The following is a 21,030-nucleotide window of genomic DNA, read 5'->3' as shown; positions in this document are numbered from 1 at the left end:
GTAACTTAACTGAGTTTTATGTATCAAAGTAACTTAACTGAGTTTTATGTATCAAAGTAACTTAACTGAGTTTTATGTATCAAAGTAACTTAACTGAGTTTCATATCCGTTGGTAACTTTAATGAGTAAATTGTCCTATTGTAACTTAACTAAAATATATGTTCTATGGTAACTTAACTAAAATATATGTTCGATGGTAACTAAACTGAGTAATATGTTCCATGGTAACTAAAATGAGTAATATGTTCCATAGTAACTAAAATGAGTAATATGTTCCTTGGTAACTAAACTGAGTAATATGTTCCATAGTAACTAAACTGAGTAATATGTTCCATAGTAACTAAAATGAGTAATATGTTCCTTGGTAACTAAACTATGTTCCATAGTAATATGTTATGTTCCATAGTAACTAAAATGAGTAATATGTTCCTTAGTAACTAAAATGAGTAATATGTTCCTTGGTAACTAAACTGAGTAATATGTTCCATGGTAACTAAAATGAGTAATATGTTCCTTGGTAACTTTACTGAGTTATTGTGCTATGTCAATTTACAGAGCTATTGTTTCATGGTAACTTGGCTGAGCTACATGATAACTACTAAGCTATCATATTATGGTAACTTAACTGTGCTATGGTGTCATGGTAACTTTATTGAGCTATTGTGCCTTGATGGTAGCTGTACAAAGCCTTCATACAGAGAATAATTACCTATGAATGGTATTAATAGGGACTTGAAATAAGTGGCCCTCAAAGACCCAAAAATATATTTTATATAGAGTTGGGGTATGAGGCAGGCTTGACTATAGTTTTATATTAGTACTACAAGGATATTTGATGGTAGCCTACACAAAAGACACTTACTGGCACTGCTAGGAGGCTGCAGTTGAGGAGAACCAAAAGAACAGTGGCTCGCTTGAACATGGTGTCTTGTGTGATATCATACATCTTAGCTCGGAGACCAGCGGCATCTAGAGAAGAAACACTCCATCATTATTAAAGTAACAGGCATGGGAAAATGTCATGGATTTGTGTAAGTACAAGATGATTCATGATCTCAAAGTTTCCTGAGAAACACCAAATTAAACCTGGCCCTGGTAAAGATAAAACCATACATCTCAGGCCCTGATCTTAGACTAAAATGACTGATGATGTACCAAATAATCTATCATGGAGTTATACTAGCAGAATTATAATCATCAAATATTCTTCAATTTTATATTGATAATAAATCAAATACTCAAATGCATGATCTTTTACACAATATTTTTTAAATGACCATTTCTCTGTGTTTTGAAGGGATTACCTGGTTTAGGAGGTATGTGGAGGGGCTGGGCTAACTTGATTCTGCCTTTGAGATCCAGCCATCTTCTCTGGTCAACAGTCAATAAGGCAGTTCCCTGTTAAACAAGATTTACACATCATACTAAGAACATGAGATTGGAAACTAGTACTCAGATGTAAGAGATGTTTGTAAGGTGTCAATACTATTCTGTCTATTTCTGTGTTATCTTCAAAACATACAAACTGTGTGATCTTTTAAGCAATAAAACCTAAATCCAATTTAAACGCACATATTTAAAGAACCAAAAAAGTCAACTCTTACTAAGCAGCTGGCAGCAACTTGTATTATGAGGTTACCATGGATTGTGTGTCGAAATTATCACAGACATTTACACTTGATATTACAACTGATTTCATCTAGAAGATATATCCCAAACAAACTTTTATTTGATAGAGGTCAAAGGTCAAAATTTAGTTAAGAGTGACTAACTTTCAATGCATGACACACTGCCTCCTCAAGGTGAACCAATACCCAAAGTATGAAGTTCCAGTGCCTAGTATTGTTGGAGATAGAGCTCGAATAAAATTTTCTTTAATGTAGGTCAAATGTCAAAAAGGAAGTCAGAGGGACCTTATTTGATGCATGACACACAGCTTCAACAGAGTGAACCCATACCCAAATATAAAGACAAGTTGTGTAGAAGGACAAGTGGACACATGCAAAAATCTAAGCTCTCCTCAGTTCCTGGTGGGGGACTTACTAGTACTGACCTTACTTATAAACTAGTACTGACCTTATTTTCACTGTAGTTGGCTATGACCACACCTACAAACAGTGTCAGACCAATCATATAGCCGATGAATACAAACACGTGTACATAGATAGCATGGACCTGAAAACAAAAATAATAATTACTACAACAGACACTAGTACCATATACAAAATCTAAATACCATACAGAACTTAACTTCATTCCAGCACAGATTGGTTCAAAGTTCATGGCCTACTTTGGGCCCTTACCATTTCCCATTCAATAACATATGCTGATTACAACAGTGATGTGTGTCCAACTCATAACATATGTGTGATGGTTTGATCAAACAAAATTTCTGGTTGAGCTATAATAGTTTCTTGTTACTCTACATATGTGCATTAAAGGCTATAAAAGTGAGTTTGGCTATAGTCAGACTTAGATCACTTCATTCCTGTAGTAGAGCATGCATATAATCTATAAACATTTTGTGATAAACTTTTTCTTCTTTTGAATACTTTTGATGCTAAAATTAACTCAATAATATAACAACAAAAATAAAAGCTTTGAAGTTTCCATCAAAATATTTAAGATGTTACAGAACTCCAATTTCAATGAGAACTTCTCAACAATTTTTAAAACATAAAAAAAATGATTTTCTTATAAAACTTTAAAGTATTCAAAATGATAATGACAAAAGTGACAAACCGTGCCAACTCGTTCAATGATTACATCCCTCACTTCTAGCCATCCCTCTAACGACAGCACCTCAAACAGGGCTAACATGGCATTACCAATGTTGTCAAAGTTAAAATTATAGGGATTTGTCCTGAAAGTTGAACACAAACATCATTATATCACTTGTGATATCTTTTGACAAAATTTTATTCATCATTTTATAAAGTAACATGATAGTTTTTCTCAAAATGGAATGAATGACCTATAAAATGCATACATCTTAGAAAACTAGGTTTAATTTTTCACAAATTGGAATTAAATTCAAAATTCTTATAGATAATCAAGAATGTAAAACAGAAAATCACACATAGAAACACTAACTGTTAAAAGTTCTGTAAAGTCTTTGTGTCTTGGTATAATTCAACACAAAAACTATGATATGGGTGCATAAACAAATTATCAATTCATGTATAAGATTTTTTAATACTTAAATCATGCAATAATTAAACTTTTTTTAAATTTCGTAAACTGTGGACCCTTACCATGTCCTAGGGACATAAAAACCTGGCTGTTCGTTCTTAAAGACCTTCACCTTCATCTTGGTCACATACACCTGATTTAGGAAGATTCCAGTACAATTCTCCTGTCAGATAAAACAACCAAATAGTGATTAGGCATATACAATTGATAAAGAGTAGAAAAAGGGCGATAACTCTGTAAATATTACATTTTTACATTCACACCTATTAATAACATAGTGTGATTAAGCCAAGCATATTTAATTCATAGCAGGAATAAATCTAACAACAATCTTGAATATAACTGTCCAACTGTTTTACAGAATTTTGCTGAAAATAAATCTTTAGATTTTTTTTGTTTTTTTTTTGGGCAAAATGAGAAAGCAACTTATACAATGTAGTGTTACTGTAAGGTTAACAATAACATCAGTAAAACAACATGTCTCTGAAGTAACCACATATTTAAGTGTTACTGTAATAAAATACAATGCTAATAGTTAAAACTGATTCAATCTTGTACTTGTATATCTTCTTTCTTCTACTACTTCTTCGTCAATACGTACCCTTGTTAAAATGGCAGGATCATTACACCTTGCTAAACGACCGCCCAACAGATGAACACCAAAGGTAGCAAACAAAAACATAAGGACTATCAGCAGAACAGATACCTATGGACAGAATCAAAGATATCTTAATATTGCTGGTCCAAAATTATAATAATATATATAATATAATTATATACATATATAAGATTATGCTAATATCTCATTTCAGTGGACGGTTTGATTTTTTACGTCATAATACAGAATCACTCAATAACATATCAGATCAGTGATAAAAACAGAATTTGATGTTTTAATTGACCATTACTACCAATTAAAAGACTGACAATTAATTCATAACTGATCACCAACCTAATCAACTAAAATATAAATAGAAGTAAACAATGAAATATTTTGTAAGTTTTCCTTTATTATATACCATGTTAACTAACTCATCATCCTTAGTTTGAGTGTTGGTTAATTATCCCTGGTCATGGATACTATAACAACGTCTCATCAATTTTTATCATTATTATTGGAAATTCAGAAGACAATTAAAATGTATAGAAGCTATGAAAGTTCTCCTGCTAGCAAAACCTTAAAAATAAAGCATACATAGAAAACTGTATTGATTTATCAGTAATTAAACAATCTATTACATATGATAGTATTTACCAATAGAATTTCCTTAAATCCCCTGACAAGCTCATATACCACCATCCTCATATGTGGTACGAGTACAAAGATGCGGAGTGGACGGAGACAGCGTAGAATCATAAACACCTGGGCTAGAGAAATGGGAGGGACTTCTTGTGGCATCCAGCAAACAAAGATTACACTCACCTGTAAACATTGAGAAGGCAACAACAGCTATAGGTACCTCAAAACTGTTTCCAAATTACTTATCCACTGTAGGTTTTGTATTGTGGAGTAATTCTTTTTTAACTTTTTTTTCAACAAGTGGTTAATATGAGATACAATATCATGAATAGTTCATTAAACAATTATCCATAAAACAGTGTCACTAACTTTTAATGAGAAGACTTGGATTGATGAATAGGAAACATAATCATACATGATTTGTCTACTTCATGGACAGATTTGAAATACAGTGATAGTAAACTGAACAACCTGGATGTCAAATGAGGACCAGTTTGGAAAAGTCACAGACTCTCTTTCACAGAATAGGTGAGTATTAGACTTCGGTCAAAGATAAAGAGAGCACCTAACTTTCCAATGCAGAGCGAGTCTCATGCTTTTTGTCAGAGAGAAAAAGGGTATCTGCTTTTTTTTACAGAATTGTCAGTGCAAGGACTTTTATCACTGAGAAAGTGAGATACTAGGCTTTCTGCTGCAGAGTACATTAGTCAAATGCTTTCTGTCATTGAGTAAGTGAGTACCAGTGTTTCTTTTAAAATGAGTACCAGATTTCCTGTCATTTAACATGTACTTATCTATCTGCCAGAATGAGTACCCATCTGTCTGTTATGGTATAAGTGAGAACCAGGTATTCAGTCTTGAGCCAACAAGTCACAAGTCTTAACAAGTACAGTGTATAAGTTTAGAGGAAATAAAACTGTACTTACTGAGTATATAAAAAGGTCAAGAATGCCACCAAAGTCCTTGATTACAGCCTTGGGTGTGAAGAAGAACCCATTGGCAAGAACCTTCAGGCCCATCTCTAGACTCATACAGATCACAAAGAAATATTCTGTCACCTGTGTTAACATATAAAACATCATACAGATCACAAAGAAATATTCTGTCACCTGAGTTAACAAATAAAACATCATTATATCATTAAAGGTGTAGGAAGGAAAGAATTTGCATGATTTTCAAGGTCTTTTCTTTTTCTTATTTTTTTTGTTCTTCAGAGGATCATATTGGGATTTTGCTTACGCAATATGTATATAATTTGGTTGCCAATACATAGACCTACATCTGACAAGAATTTTTCATTAAGAATACTTACCTTCAGACTGAGGTGGTCCATTAGTCGGAAGAAAGGCGTCTCAAACATCATAGAAATACAGGACATGATGGTGACCATGATCATAACCCAGTCAAGGTAGGTCACCAGACCCAGCAACTTACTGTAACAAGAGGAAAGTCAAGCTAAATACTACTGGTAAGTCAGGGTGAAAACTGAAGGTGAATTACACCTAGAACTACAAGTCAAATCAAATACTGTAATTACATTTGTAAGTCAGGCCATATACTACAGGTAAGTAAGGCTGCATACGACAGGTTAATCAATGAAAATATGAAAGATAATTCAAGCTAAATAGTCAAAGGTTGAAATTTTGAATTTATGATTGCTATATATTATTTTATATTGTCACAGAAAAATTCTACTTTGTATCACAATATGAAAATATCCATTCTTCTGATGAGACAAATTACAACGTATTCATATAAACATCTTTATTCAGTGTCACTGTTTTTACATCTTGGAAACACTTTTGCTACATACATTGTCTGCTAACAACTTACGCATCCATTATCTGATTACTTACTGTATACGTTTGTACTTGCTGTTTATATCCTTGCCAGTGACTGGGTCTCTCAACATGTAGTTATATTTGGCATTAACTATCACCTGACAAATTTTTCTGAACCGAGTTTCCCTCCCAACAGCAAACAGAGGCGTATCAAAAAATGGATGGTTCTCTCTGAGGTCCTCTTCCTGTTGATTCCTACACAAGTTAGCAGAAAATGACAATGATCACTAAGTCAGTTATATACAGTAAAGAATGCCAACAAATGATCTGTTTATTACAAAGCCAGCCTTGTTATGAATTACTGTCTGGTAAAAACACGCTTGATGTTTATTTCTGCGAGGGCGGATTGTTGTTGTGAATTTCATAATCTTAAAAGACAGACTGTAAGAACCTGTTTATATGTAATGTATGCTGTGATATATATTTCATACTTTAAAAATTCATGTTGGGGGTGAAATTTATGCAGTGAAATGACTTCCATGTATTTAGTGTAAATTTTCCCCATGTGAAAATTTCCACATTTACACTAACTTCATTGCATCAAGACAGAAGATAGAAGGCTGTATGAAGAACAGAATACAAAAATATAAAAAAAAATACAAAATATTTAAAACTGTCAATGCAAAGCATAATAACTGTTATCAAAGTTTCCACCACACCTTTTGATTTCTGCCTGTTGTTTTTTCTGCTGCCACACCTTGATATCAAATTCATCATTTCTTCGATTTACAATGTGAGCAACACCATAGTGTAAATCACCATTTTCTTTAACGGTTCCTGGACTTTTGGTGCTTGTTCTCAAACTGCCTGGACGAGATCCTCTCATACTCCTGATGGATGAAATAAAATTTGTCAGATATCACAGTAACAATGATATATTAAGGCCTTGTAATCTACGATATTATAGTTTTCTTTCTAAAATGTTCACTCATTTCTGTTTATTTTATAAAAAAAAAAAAACAATACAACTTCCAATCAGCTTTGTTTTCCCAAATTTCAAATTGTAATACACTGTTATATTTCATAACTCAAAACTGTAATACTATGAAATGAACACAAAGCTAATGTTGTATCAGACTAAATTAGCCAGATAAACCAATATAGAATATCTGGGAAATCATTAAATATAGAAATTTTCTGCAGTAACATTTCTTACATGATACACTTTTACTTTATGTAGTTACCATACTGATTTTATATAGTGTCCTATCAGTTATTATAATAACATACTGGAAAGTGAAAGTAGGGGATGGGAACTTATTTAGGATAAAGTTAGGGAAGTAGGTAATCATCACCACAGATTAGAATGTGAACGTCCATTAGTCGAGTGTTGACAGGGGATAACAAATTGGATATTTTTGTTGCAATAAAGCATATCTATGGAGTTGCCAGTAAATGCAATATGAAACAATACATATATATTGTCAACTTGATGAGATTATCAAGCAAACGTTTTCAATTAAATACATTAATAACTAATTCTGCCATGAAAGACAATGGTTCTATGTGAAGTATCTATATATGATACTCTTGAGTGTAAGATTCTCTAGTGAATACTTTGTGTACCCGGGTATTGTCATGTTGAAAATTTACTTCTTTTATTTTTTTTTTTAAATATTTTTTAGTTTAGATTTTTTTCATGGCCATAAATGTATATATCTACATATGAAATGTACAAATAGCAATTCAACTCAAAGTCATCTTTCTGAAAGATGACATATATGACAATATATCTATGATTTAAAGAAATCAAATGTACCATTACATTCTGTATATGTGAGAGGGTGCATTCCTGTTCTGTGTAGCTCATGATCCTTTACTATCAGTTTCAAAATGGTTAAACACAAAGTAAATCCACAAAAAACAATTATTTCTAATTTTCAGGCACACACAATCTTGAGATTCAGTCATGCTAGTTAGTTTTCACGTTACAAAAATTATGCTTTCCTCTAAAAACAAAAACCCTTTCTACATGCAATTTTTTTTCCCAACCAATTCAGACCCTATCTACTTAGTCTATATATATTACTATAATGATAAATAATATCATATTAATTCATATGTAAACTTTCAAGCTGCCAATAAATTTTATTTTAGACAGGTCAACAAGTTCAAAAGCTTTTGCAACGCAGTGATCCTATTGTAACAGATCTTTTCAGCTTAGTTTTGGCAAAATAGTAAACATGGTTGTGGTGGATTGGGGTGTCGGTCACTTGTTGAGTGTAGATTTTCATCGGTACACAGTAAGGATATTTCAGCAACGATTTGGCAATATCAAACACTCAGTGACCTCTTTCATGCTCTGCCTTGCAGTCAGTCCCTTTTTGGGGTCTTTCACTTGCTGTATATAAGAATCTCATCTCCACTTTGTATGGATCATTTCAGCCATGTTTTGGCAAACATGCGAAAATTAAATTCAGAAAAGCTGAGTTAAGCTAAACGCCTACTGATATGATCACTACAATTAAATAGATAAAAATGTTTTAATTTTGATTGAACGACTCTCTTCACCCTTAATATTGAAGCATTCTAACCTGATAAAGCTGTACATAGTGACTGTATGTAGGCAACTCTAACAATCCATGCAAGTAAAATCTTTACACAATGCAATACTGTATTAAAATTAATCATAGATTTCAAAATTGTCTGCTCTACTAAACCAGGAGAAAATAGAGTACCAAAACTTAGAAATTATTCATCAATCATTTCTCAGAGAATTACTCAATTCTTTTTTTATATCAGTTTTATATCTGGCTTCATTACCCATTATGAACGATTATTACTGATTGGTAAAGGACAATACGAACACCTGACAATCAATGATACTATACATAATTATGTTTCTCTAAATAAATATTTAGAGTTTTTATACATAAGTTAATTGGAGGTTTGATATCTTGTTTTTACACATGCTATTTCCATTTACATGTACATTGTTTATATTAAATACTTCAGCTTGTGTCAGTAGAGGTAGGGAGGGGAAGGAACAGTTAAAAGTAGCATTATGACCAAGAGAATCAAACACAAATCTAAAATTGGACCATATTCACGTTTTGGGATAAAGTCTGAAAATAAAATATAAAACCTTAAAGTTTTCCTGACGCAGTAATAGCAGAGTAAGAAAGGGAAATTTGTGATTTTCATTATGTATTACAAGTAAAATGGTTTTGTATTTGGGAAAAACAGAATTTCCAGAATTTGATTGTAAATATCAATATGCCTAAGTTTTAGCAAGAATATACCTTCTTTATGATTATTGTTTTACATTGTGTGAACAAATGAAATAATCTCAAGCAAAACACCAGAAAAATTGCTTACAAAATTAATACACCAAACAAAGCAGAATTTTAAAAGATAAAATTGAAACTTGAAAATGTCAACTAGACATGAACGCCCGAGTTCCTATGCAAACCAGAAAATAATGAAGTCTAGATACTGATTATATGATAATGTTTATGTATTTAATAATATACTAAGATTAAAATCACAATTTCTTGCCAACCTGATTCAGATATCCCCATGACGACTGTTAGTGATAAAATCTTATCCATGAATACTGAATTGCTATCGAGATATCACGAATTAACAGAGCAACTGTAGTTACACAATGGGCTAGAAAACTAAAAAATATCTCTCAAATTGGCACTTTTTAAAATATTACAATTGAAAATATTTCAATTTCATTATCATAAAGGCTGACAAGAGATATGATAAGGCAAATCAAACCCTAAGTAAACCTCGGGTACTTTATCCCTTACATCTAAACCAGTTATCTATACCTCAACTGGGGGAACAATACTAATGATTAGACAGTGCATAACTAGGTTCTTCCTACATCAGGTGAGTTTATTACAGTTACAACATATACATGTTCTACTAGTATACACCACATAATAAATACTAATGGATGTTAAGTGAGTGATCTACTAGTCACTGTGTATCAAATTAATTATAGAAGTTTTAATATATCCCTCAATCATTAAATTACTAATCAAACATGTCTGATATTTAAATAATGAACAACTTTTACATTCTATCTTATTGTAATTTCTATTTTATCAGAATGTACATTTAAACAGTTATGTAAATTTAAACAACTTTGTATTCCTTTTAATTTTGGTGTTTAAACTACACATATATTTATTAGAAATTACTGTAATACTTAATAATCTTGATGTTCTCAATATACACTGGAAACCCTGCCTATGATCTGAGATACCTGCGGTCCATACGGAGTTGGTACTGTTGTGACAGGAGAGATTTTGGCCCTGATGCCACCAGCTGGGTCGATCCACACACCTGCATCTTCTGCTGTGCTGAGTCCCTGTAACAATGGTTTTTCAACATCTACATAAGTGACCAATAAAGCATTCAACTAAAGCAGGTGTTGCTGTACTAATCCACTCAACTTTCACAATGGAATTTTAAACCTTGATTGGACATATGAAATTATGGTGTCTCCTACCAGACCATACAGGGTGAAAAAGACTTCCTTGCACACAAAGACCCTGATAGTACTTCCATTCAGGGTAACTAGAGTGATTAATTTAAATTCAAATAACTTGTTTCACAGTTGTATAATAATTTAGAGGTGACAAGGCCCATTACAAACAGTAATAGCAAAGACTTTGCTCAGAAATAAATGCATGCATCCTTTTCTTAGATCAGTTACAACACAAAAATTGAAAAAGTAAATAATTCCACCAACCTCACAATCATTGAAATGCCATTTTTCTTTTCCACCACCCCTCCACTCTTTGTCCCCTGTACTGAATATTTCACCAGCCTCAGCGGTGTTGATTTAGTAAACGGAGTTGTCTCCTCATGGTGTTCCTGTATATCTACAGTCAAGTTTAACTCCTGACCCATGAATTGTCGCATGAAGCTCTCTCGGATATCCGAGATGCTGAAATCTCCTGTCAATTTTGTCAGGTGAACCATCTGAGGGTGATTTCTGGCAGAGAAAGTAGTAAATCAGTTATCAAGAATTTGTAGGGGAAGATTTCTCACAGAGAAAGTAGTAGATTACAAGAATAGCATACAATGAGCTATCAACTCGTTTGTTTATGACAACTGCATTTGGGTACCATATTCATATTATTGTCCTCATTGTAATTATAACTATCGTTCGATTAAAATATTCTAATATAAAACAGCCAAGTAAGACTTACGGAAACTTGGCAAATATCCTCAATCTAAGTGGCATGGTTTCTTGTATTTCAGCACTCTGTTCTCGTGCCTTCCGCTGGAAAAACATTGAATATGAGCAAACAGATAATTAAAAAGAAAAGTGTCTCACTTTTCAATTTCCTTTTCTAAACAGTTATAGTAGAAAGAGGTAAGGTGACATGTGTAATGGTAGAGAAAGGTGACAAGTGTAATGGTAGGGAGAGGTAAGGTGACATGTGTAATGGTAGAGAAAGGTGACAAGTGTAATGGTAGGGAGTGGTAGGGAGAGGTAAGGTGACAAGTGTAATGGTAGAGAGAGGTAAGATGACATGTGTAATGGTAGAGAAAGGTGACAAGTGTAATGGTAGGGAGTGGTAAGGAGAGGTAAGGTGACAAGTGTAATGGTAGAGAGAGGTAAGGTGACAAATGTTATGGTAGGGAGAGGTAAGGTGACAAGTGTAATGGTAGGGAGAGGTAAGGTGACAAGTGTAATGGTAGGGAGAGGTAAGGTGACAAGTGTAATGGTAGGGAGTGGTAAGGAGAGGTAAGGTGACAAGTATAATGGTAGAGAGAGGTAAGCTGACAAGTGTAATGGTAGGGAGAGGTAAGCTGACAAGCGTAATGGTAGGGAGAGGTAAGGTGACAAGTGTAATGTTAGGGAGAGGTAAGGTGACAAGTGTAATGGTAGGGAGTGGTAGGGAGAGGTAAGGTGACAAGTGTAATGGTAGAGAGAGGTAAGGTGACATGTGTAATGGTAGAGAAAGGTGACAAGTGTAATGGTAGGGAGTGGTAGGGAGAGGTAAGGTGACAAGTGTAATGGTAGAGAGAGGTAAGGTGACAAGTGTAATGGTAGGGATTGGTAGGGAGAGGTAAGGTGACAAGTGTAATGGTAGAGAGAGGTAAGGTGACAAGTGTAATGGTAGGGAGAGTTAAGCTGACAAGTGTAATGGTAGGGGGAAGTAAGGTGACAAGTGTAATGGTAGAGAGAGGTAAGGTGACAAGTGTAATGGTAGGGAGAGGTAAGCTGACAAGTGTAATGGGAGGGGGAGGTAAGCTGACAAGTGTAATGGTAGGGAGAGGTAAGCTGACAAGTGTAATGGTAGGGAGAGGTAAGCTGACAAGCGTAATGGTAGGGAGAGGTAAGGTGACAAGTGTAATGTTAGGGAGAGGTAAGGTGACAAGTGTAATGGTAGGGACAGGTAAGCTGACAAGTGTAATGGCAGGGAGAGGTAAGCTGACAAGTGTAATGGCAGGGAGAGGTAAGCTGACAAGTGTAATGGTAGGGAGAGGTAAGCTGACAAGTGTAATGTTAGGGAGAGGTAAGGTGACAAGTGTAATGGTAGGGAGAGGTAAGCTGACAAGTGTAATGGCAGGGAGAGGTAAGCTGACAAGTGTAATGGCAGGGAGAGGTAAGCTGACAAGTGTAATGGTAGGGAGAGGTAAGCTGACAAGTGTAATGTTAGGGAGAGGTAAGGTGACAAGTGTAATGGTAGGGAGAGGTAAGCTGACAAGTGTAATGGCAGGGAGAGGTAAGCTGACAAGTGTAATGTTAGGGAGAGGTAAGGTGACAAGTGTAATGGTAGGGAGAGGTAAGCTGACAAGTGTAATGGTAGAGAGAAGTAAGGTGACAAGTGTAATGGTAGAGAGAGGTAAGCTGACAAGTGTAATGGTAGAGAGAAGTAAGGTGACAAGTGTAATGGTAGGGAGTGGTAGGGAGAGGTAAGGTGACAAGTGTAATGGTAGAGAGAGGTATGCTGACAAGTGTAATGGTAGGGACAGGTAAGCTGACAAGTGTAATGGCAGGGAGAGGTAAGGTGACAAGTGTAATGGTAGAGAGAGGTAAGCTGACAAGTGTAATGGTAGGGAGAGGTAAGGTGACAAGTGTAATGGTAGAGAGAGGTAAGCTGACAAGTGTAATGGCAGGGAGAGGTAAGCTGACAAGTGTAATGGTAGAGAGAGGTAAGGTGACAAATGTTATGGTAGGGAGAGGTAAGGTGACAAGTGTAATGGTAGGGAGAGGTAAGGTGACAAGTGTAATGGTAGGGAGAGGTAAGCTGACAAGTGTAATGGCAGGGAGAGGTAAGCTGACAAGTGTAATGGTAGAGAGAGGTAAGGTGACAAGTGTAATGGTAGGGAGAGGTATGCTGACAAGTGTAATGGTAGGGGGAGGTAAGGTGACAAGTGTAATGTTAGAGAGAGGTAAGCTGACAAGTGTAATGGTAGAGAGAGGTAAGGTGACAAATGTTATGGTAGGGAGAGGTAAGGTGACAAGTGTAATGGTAGGGAGAGGTAAGGTGACAAGTGTAATGGTAGAGAGAGGTAAGCTGACAAGTGTAATGGTAGGGAGAGGTAAGCTGACAAGTGTAATGGTAGAGAGAGGTAAGCTGACAAGTGTAATGGCAGGGAGAGGTAAGCTGACAAGTGTAATGGTAGAGAGAGGTAAGGTGACAAGTGTAATGGCAGGGAGAGGTAAGCTGACAAGTGTAATGGTAGAGAGAGGTAAGGTGACAAGTGTAATGGTAGGGGGAGGTAAGCTGACAAGTGTAATGGTAGGGAGAGGTATGCTGACAAGTGTAATGGTAGGGAGTGGTAGGGAGAGGTATGCTGACAAGTGTAATGGTAGGGAGAGGTATGCTGACAAGTGTAATGGTAGGGAGAGGTAAGGTGACAAGTGTAATGGTAGAGAAAGGTAAGCTGACAAGTGTAATGGTAGGGGGAGGTAAGCTTACAAGTGAAATGGTAGAGAAAGGTAAGCTGACAAGTGTAATGGTAGGGGGAGGTAAGCTTACAAGTGAAATGGTAGAGAGAGAGGTAAGGTGACAAGTGTAATGGTAGAGAAAGGTAAGCTGACAAGTGTAATGGTAGGGGGAGGTAAGCTTACAAGTGAAATGGTAGAGAGAGAGGTAAGGTGACAAGTGTAATGGTTGGGAGAGGTAAGCTGACAAGTTTAATGGTAGGGAGAGGTAAGCTTACAAGTGTAATGGTAGGAGGTAAGGTGACAAGTGTAATGGTAAGGAGAGGTAAGCTTACAAGTGAAATGGTAGAGAGAGAGGTAAGGTGACAAGTGTAATGGTTGGGAGAGGTAAGCTGACAAGTGTAGCAGAAGAGGTCACTTGCCCTATCCTTGCTAACATGAAGTTGTACTTTACCTGTTTGAGTTTTTTGATGTCTTCATCCAACTCCAGATTATCCAAAATGACAGCTACAAATGAGCTGATGACGATCTTCAAACCAAAGTACACACTGGTTTTACACAGCAGTCAAAACTACATTATAATTATTCAAATAACTTTTCAATAAATATTTTTCTGTTAATCATATTTTCATTTGAACAACACATTCAATGATTATTTTTTTCACTTTTTCAAATAAATGATAATTACTTCAACCTTTATTTAACAATAAGGAATCTTAACTTACTACTTCATACAGATTCAAGAAGCAATACATTAATAAAATAACACCAAAAATGTTTCAAAATAATTATTGTATTGTATTATGTATATATGACAAAATATTCAACAATATCTCTGCACTGAACCATCTTCTGCAACATCAGAATAAAGGCGTAAAAAGTTAGCTTGTTTGAACATGAATATATATTGTTACTCATGCACGATTAGTATTTCAACCCAGGTTACACACACCGACCAATCTCATTGGATATATGGGTAGATATCATATAGATAGCTGGTTGTCATGCATCATTACAAAAATATTTATTTCAATTATCATATATGGTCAAGGATACCAGCAGACACCATCAAATGGAGTGACATTCTACCCTAAAATAGGCAACAATGCTGAAGGACTATGTTATCAAGTTATGGTTTCACATAAAGTAGCCTTGGGTTGCATCACCTATCTGTGAGAGTCATAACAATCATATATATGGTGATATTTCAAGTGTTGTCATATAACAACTGTGATTATAAGCAAGACTCATGTGAACAGAATGCAGAGTGAAAAGTGTAGATACCAAAAACTGTATCGTGTGGTTGATCAAACTTGAAAAAACAATTTTTGTTTCTAAGTATTTTTTTTTTCTAAGAATATAAAAATAAAATGAACATCCTTAATGATATTTTCAAGTAAATATTACATTAACCAAAAATATGTTTCTTAGATGAAATTTACAATATGATTGACAGTTCGTGTACTAATCATAATTTCAGATTCATATCAAAATTATTTTTTTCATGACTGGAGGAAAATTACATTTTTCTCTTAGAAATTCATTAGCCAATCTTAAGTATATGCATAAAAACAAACATACCATCCCCATTCTAAAATGATTTGAGTCTAAAAGTGGATGTCATTATCACAAAATCAAGGAAATTCAACAAAAATATTTTTGTTCAAAACAGTTCCCCACCTGGTCATAGCCAACGAGAAAGCTCCTTTCAACTATTGATTACATAGATGCTCGGTAGGCTGTCAAGTCATAGACTTGGGTCAGGATGTAGGTCAAGGCTTATGAAAAAGTTTATAATGTGTTTCTGTGGATGATCTGTCTGAATTGTTTTTTGTATCAAATCCTAGTGCACATACCAAAAAATAGTCATGTCTTTCTCTAAATAACAAAGGTATTTGTTTACTGAAGAATATCAATAAAAAAATCATATCTTGGAAAAGTTTCTACAAGTGACAAAAGACTCATAGGGCATGTCATTATCATATATTTCCTCAATGTCGAGATCTATCATCTGCCTCAACAGGCAAGATGACCACCAATTTTTGGCTAACATTTAAATGAATGTCATTGCAATGGCTTGGTAATTGATGACTATATCAGGGTTAGATAATGAAAATTATCCAATGAAAGGCTTTGTTACATAACAATTATTTTTGAATTAATAATTTAATTAATAGTTTGTTTATTGATCATTATTTCAAATTAAAAAAAAATTGTAATTGAAATTTTGAAACTAAACTTATTTCACTTTATCAATAAAGATTTTAGTCAAGACTTTGTGCTCTATTAAAGAACTTTTGTACATCAACTATTACATCTGTTTATATAATAGAAAAAAATATATCCCAAGAATTTTCAACTTGACATGAAACCTGAACTAATAATACAAACATGAATGTTTCGAGAAAAGTGAGTGTTCTACTTATGTCAAGAAAGAAATAGTTAAAATAATTATATAAAATCATATCTCTACGTATGTAGACCCTTGTGGTGCTCTGTTACAAATTGTATCATCATGTGATGATAAAAACTATCGAAGAAAAGTGTTTTGAAACATTTCATTCAAAAGGAAAATTGTGTTGTCCAAAACAGGGAAAGTAGGGGTGATGCTGTCTTTGTAAAAATAAATGGTATCAGAATGGGAAAAATGGTGAGGTGCTGTTTCTAATTGAAATGCATTAGTAACAGCAATGTACTTTATACTTACAAATCTATAAAAACCCAAACTAAGAATTCATGAAACACTGAAAGTGAGGCAACAAGAATACTTAAAATGTCTGCTCAAAGCATCATTGAATTAAAACAAAGTACGAAACCAACTTGTAAGGTATAGATCTAACTGGTTAGAGACGCAATCATAGTTTGTGAAATAAACACCTTTCTGCCAAAATAATGAATATTTATCTTATTTGCTTTGAAATAAAAACTGGTGAAATATAAATGAATATTTTTTATTTGTATATACATGTATTTGCAAAAGGAATAAAAAAGGAAAAAAAATTGATAGTTTGGAAACAAACAATTTTTACTTTCCTATACCACTCTTGTTACTATGTGTGATTTCATGGTTTTCTTTTTTAAGTTCACACACTTTTCGAAATAATCTCATTCTATTACACAAAAAGCCATATCTTCATCTTTTAATGTCCCACTTTTTACTAAAAATGGGCATTGTTGATGAAGACTAACGTACTATATGTTCCCAGGGTAGAACATACACAGAGCTCCTACATATCTGCCTATTGCATTGTCTGTTGATTATGCTTCTCCAACTTCCCCTCCTAAACATCGTCAAATCCTCTTTACACAAAACTAGAAGCATCAAGCTGATCAAATCAAAGGAGAATTGTTGCAAATAATTTTTTCACTAAAAACTATTGATCTAAATATAGCTCTAAGCAAAACAAAACAAACATCAAACAGATCAGCAAAGCTACTATTATGAACTAAATTTGGCATTTAAACCATTACAGCAAAACTAGTATTTCATCCTGACTTGTAAAAGAAACAAAAACTAGTATTTCATCCTGACTTGTAAAAGAAACAAAGCAGTCCTACTTTCATTCATGTGTTCATAAATCAATAATTAATTTACTGTGACTTGTATTTAAAATACTTTTGTTTTCTTAAACAAAATTGGTATTCTTATAAATAATGAGAAAATTCATAAATTTAGAATTTTCAATTTCTTTATTACCATTAATAAAATGTTAATATTTTCAAAACAGGTCTTAAAGAATGCAATGATCTGAGATGCTTTTTTCTCTCTTCCTTCTGTAATTCAAGTCTTTCTTCATTTCCTTGGACTTTCTGTTATCAATCTGGATATCAAATCCTGTTTATTCCCTTGATTTATTTCTCCCCTAAATGACTTTATTTCCTGTGGTACCTCTAACTTCCTAGACTTAACTTCCTCCCCTAACTGATTTTATTTCCTGTGGTACCTCTAACTTCCTAGACTTAACTTCCTCCCCTAACTGATTTTATTTCCTGTGGTACCTCTAACTTCACAGGCTTAACTTCCTCCCCTAACTGATTTTATTTCCTGTGGTACCTCTAACTTCACAGACTTAACTTCTTCCCCTAATTGGTTTTATTTCTTGTGGTACCTCTAACTTCCCAGACTTAACTTTCTCCCCTAACTGATTTTATTTCCTGTGGTACATCTACCTTCCTGTTTGATCCACAGGCTTAACTTTCTCCCCTAACTGATTTTATTTCCTTTGGTACCTCTAACTTACTGTTTGATCCAGACTTCACTTCCTCACTTAAATGGTTTCATAACCTATGATAACTCTTATCTCTTTGTTGTAATTTTGTATGCTGCTTCCTGTTTAATGCAAATACTTTTCTTCCTCCTTCAACAGACTGAATCTTAAGTGTTATACCCCCAAATTCCAATTAAATCCCAAGACTTTGACTTCTGCATTGCTTTACTTAATTTCCTGTGGTACCTCTAACTTCCCAGACTTAACTTCCTCCCTTGACTGACATTATTTCCTGTGGTACCTCTAGCTCCCTGTTAAATACCAAGACTTTCTGCCTTGTGTAAATTCCTTTGGTACCCTGCATGCTGTACCAGGACTAGACAATACACAACACCACTGACATCTAATTCTCCTCTGATTAGTGCCTCCTCATTGTCCTTTTCCTTCTCATCATTGCAAAACAAAAATCAGAGACTAGTTAATAAAGAACACTAGATACTTCAGAACATTTCATCTACCTTTCCGGTTATAAGAACTTCTATTCTAAAAAACAATAGAGGTGGATAGAATTTAACCAAATTATAATATATACAATGAACTCACTTATTAAAAAAATTTGTATCACAATTTTTTTCCTCAGTTAAGCTGTTCTTATTTGATATCAGAGATCATCAGTATTATCTAGATACAGTCTCATTCCACAAAATGAAATACAATGATGAAATTCATTCAGATTTAAAACATTGTTTGCCGAGAATTGCCAAGTCATCTACAATTTGCTACAGCCAGATTTAATTTCTATACAAAGGTATTAATTCTGCTCTGAAATTAATACATTTTCAAACTTATCAAAAAAATAAAGGAAAAACAAAAACAACAAAACTTTGGGATGACAGGTGGTATACTCATCAGAGTAAGATGTCAGTTAATAACTAGCCTCTGATAACACGTCATGTTACTTACAAAAGAGGAAATCTGAGAAGCAATTAACCAACCTTGACACATGAAATGGGCGTGGCAGTTTTCTACTGCAGCTTTCTAATCTCTAAAACGGTCACAAACTTCTAATTGTAGTCCGAAATAGTTGGACAATTTTATCATTGACTTCTGATTTCTGCCATGAAACAACACAAACACTATACAACTTTACTGTTCTGTATAGTTTTACTCACCAGTGTAACAAAAAGGTGGTAGAATATGAAATAAATTGCTACCAAGGGCGCTACGCTTTCACCTGTTTCCCACATGGTGATTTCCATCACTTCTATCCAGCCCTTATTAGCAAGAATTTGAAACATTGACATGAAAGCCTGCATGAGAAGAAGGAAAAAGGAGCATATAGAAATTAATATGTTTATAAATGGACATATCAACACAGCATGATACCAGTTACCAAGGGTAACCACAGCCAGTTACCTCCAACAGCCACAGCAACCGGTTACTACGGTAACCATATCTAGAGCTAGTAACCTCTGACTTTATAGCAACAGGTTACCACATAACCAGTCACATTGATGCTATAAGTAACAATAGACAAAACGTGACACCGGTTACCAAGGTAACCATATCAACAAATCAAGGTAGCCATAGCAACAGATGGCAAAGTGACGATACAAAAGGTGAGATCTGTGGAGGTAAGTTAGGTTAGTATTCAGTCATCAGCTGTAATGCCAGGGGAAGCTACAATGATGTCCCATGCTTTCCGAAATATTAAAACATAATCTATAATAAAAGAAACAGGTTAGTACAACAAAATAATCAACCTGTGACAGACAGGTTTACAGAAAACTATACATTCCTGAAAATTGCTAAAAGTTAGTTCAATTTGTTTTTTGTCAATACACTTGTATATAACACTTTTTATTAGAAAAACAAGTATTTTGGTTGAACTTCTGATAGACAAGCATTCTTGACCTCTGCATGTTGTTTCACAGAGTAAATTTACTCACACTGCTCAATAATAAGATTTCATCCTAAAGGTTTTCAGAACAGAATGTTTTTTTTGTTAACAGCTATGCTTGAGGTATTACTGAAAAGAGAACCCCCATTTGCAATGCCTCTACCGATCAGACATGCATTCCTACACCTGGTCAGTCATGCAAAATGATATCAGCAGTTAATGGGAGAAGTAAGCATAACATATATATATTTACTCTAATGATCATTTAAATTTAGGAACTTCAAATTGTGTATCTATATAACCCATGGTTAACAAAAACAAGGACATATTTGTTACAAATGAGTACATTTTTTTTTTATTTGTGCTCAAAGAAGCAACTGCCATTTTCCACTTCAAATTTTTCATTTAACTTTTCTATTTAACCTAATGTTTCAACATCAATGGCCAATATTTTCAGTATTCAATACATCTGATGTTAGTCATAGTACATGTATAAGTTAAGTTTCTGTTAATATCCAATATATCTGCATGAATTTGCATACAACGAAAGATATATGTAAAACAGATATCATCTTGTAGTAAAATAACTTCATCTGTACATGTTGCACACAGACTATTTGTGTATACTATACAGAAAGATTCTAAATATGACTTGGAATCTAATGGATAAAGTTTCTATTATTACGCTGTTGTAAAAATTGTCAGCAGATTGCTAAAAAGAAATATTCCATTCATCTCATTTGAAATGGGAACTCATACATGCTAAAAAAGTTAATCAGCTATTT

The 21,030-nt window shown here is 34.1% G+C and overlaps 1 protein-coding gene across 1 annotated transcript in view; it reads right to left on the bottom strand.

The window, feature by feature from the left end:
• The window catches only part of LOC132550565 (sodium leak channel NALCN-like), a 45,732-nt gene that overhangs the window by 11,532 nt on the left and 13,170 nt on the right, over positions 1-21,030 (bottom strand). The window contains exons 14-29 of the mRNA XM_060214653.1: positions 14,592-14,666; positions 11,445-11,518; positions 10,982-11,227; positions 10,493-10,597; positions 9,324-9,338; positions 6,933-7,103; positions 6,289-6,468; positions 5,745-5,865; positions 5,359-5,490; positions 4,448-4,615; positions 3,794-3,898; positions 3,255-3,355; positions 2,743-2,863; positions 2,077-2,175; positions 1,305-1,398; positions 863-969 (exon numbers count right to left, since the gene is read on the bottom strand). Coding sequence (XP_060070636.1) covers positions 863-969; positions 1,305-1,398; positions 2,077-2,175; positions 2,743-2,863; positions 3,255-3,355; positions 3,794-3,898; positions 4,448-4,615; positions 5,359-5,490; positions 5,745-5,865; positions 6,289-6,468; positions 6,933-7,103; positions 9,324-9,338; positions 10,493-10,597; positions 10,982-11,227; positions 11,445-11,518; positions 14,592-14,666 — 1,914 coding nt within the window. The remainder of the gene's footprint in view (positions 1-862; positions 970-1,304; positions 1,399-2,076; positions 2,176-2,742; positions 2,864-3,254; positions 3,356-3,793; positions 3,899-4,447; positions 4,616-5,358; positions 5,491-5,744; positions 5,866-6,288; positions 6,469-6,932; positions 7,104-9,323; positions 9,339-10,492; positions 10,598-10,981; positions 11,228-11,444; positions 11,519-14,591; positions 14,667-21,030) is intronic.

Source organism: Ylistrum balloti, unplaced genomic scaffold (genome assembly GCF_031769215.1).
Source record: "Ylistrum balloti isolate Yb309-2 unplaced genomic scaffold, AGI_CSIRO_Ybal_v1 Utg370128, whole genome shotgun sequence".
NCBI lineage: Eukaryota > Metazoa > Mollusca > Bivalvia > Pectinida > Pectinidae > Ylistrum > Ylistrum balloti.
The sequence above is the reverse complement of the archived record's forward strand: the minus strand, read 5'-3'. Positions and strand labels throughout refer to the sequence as shown.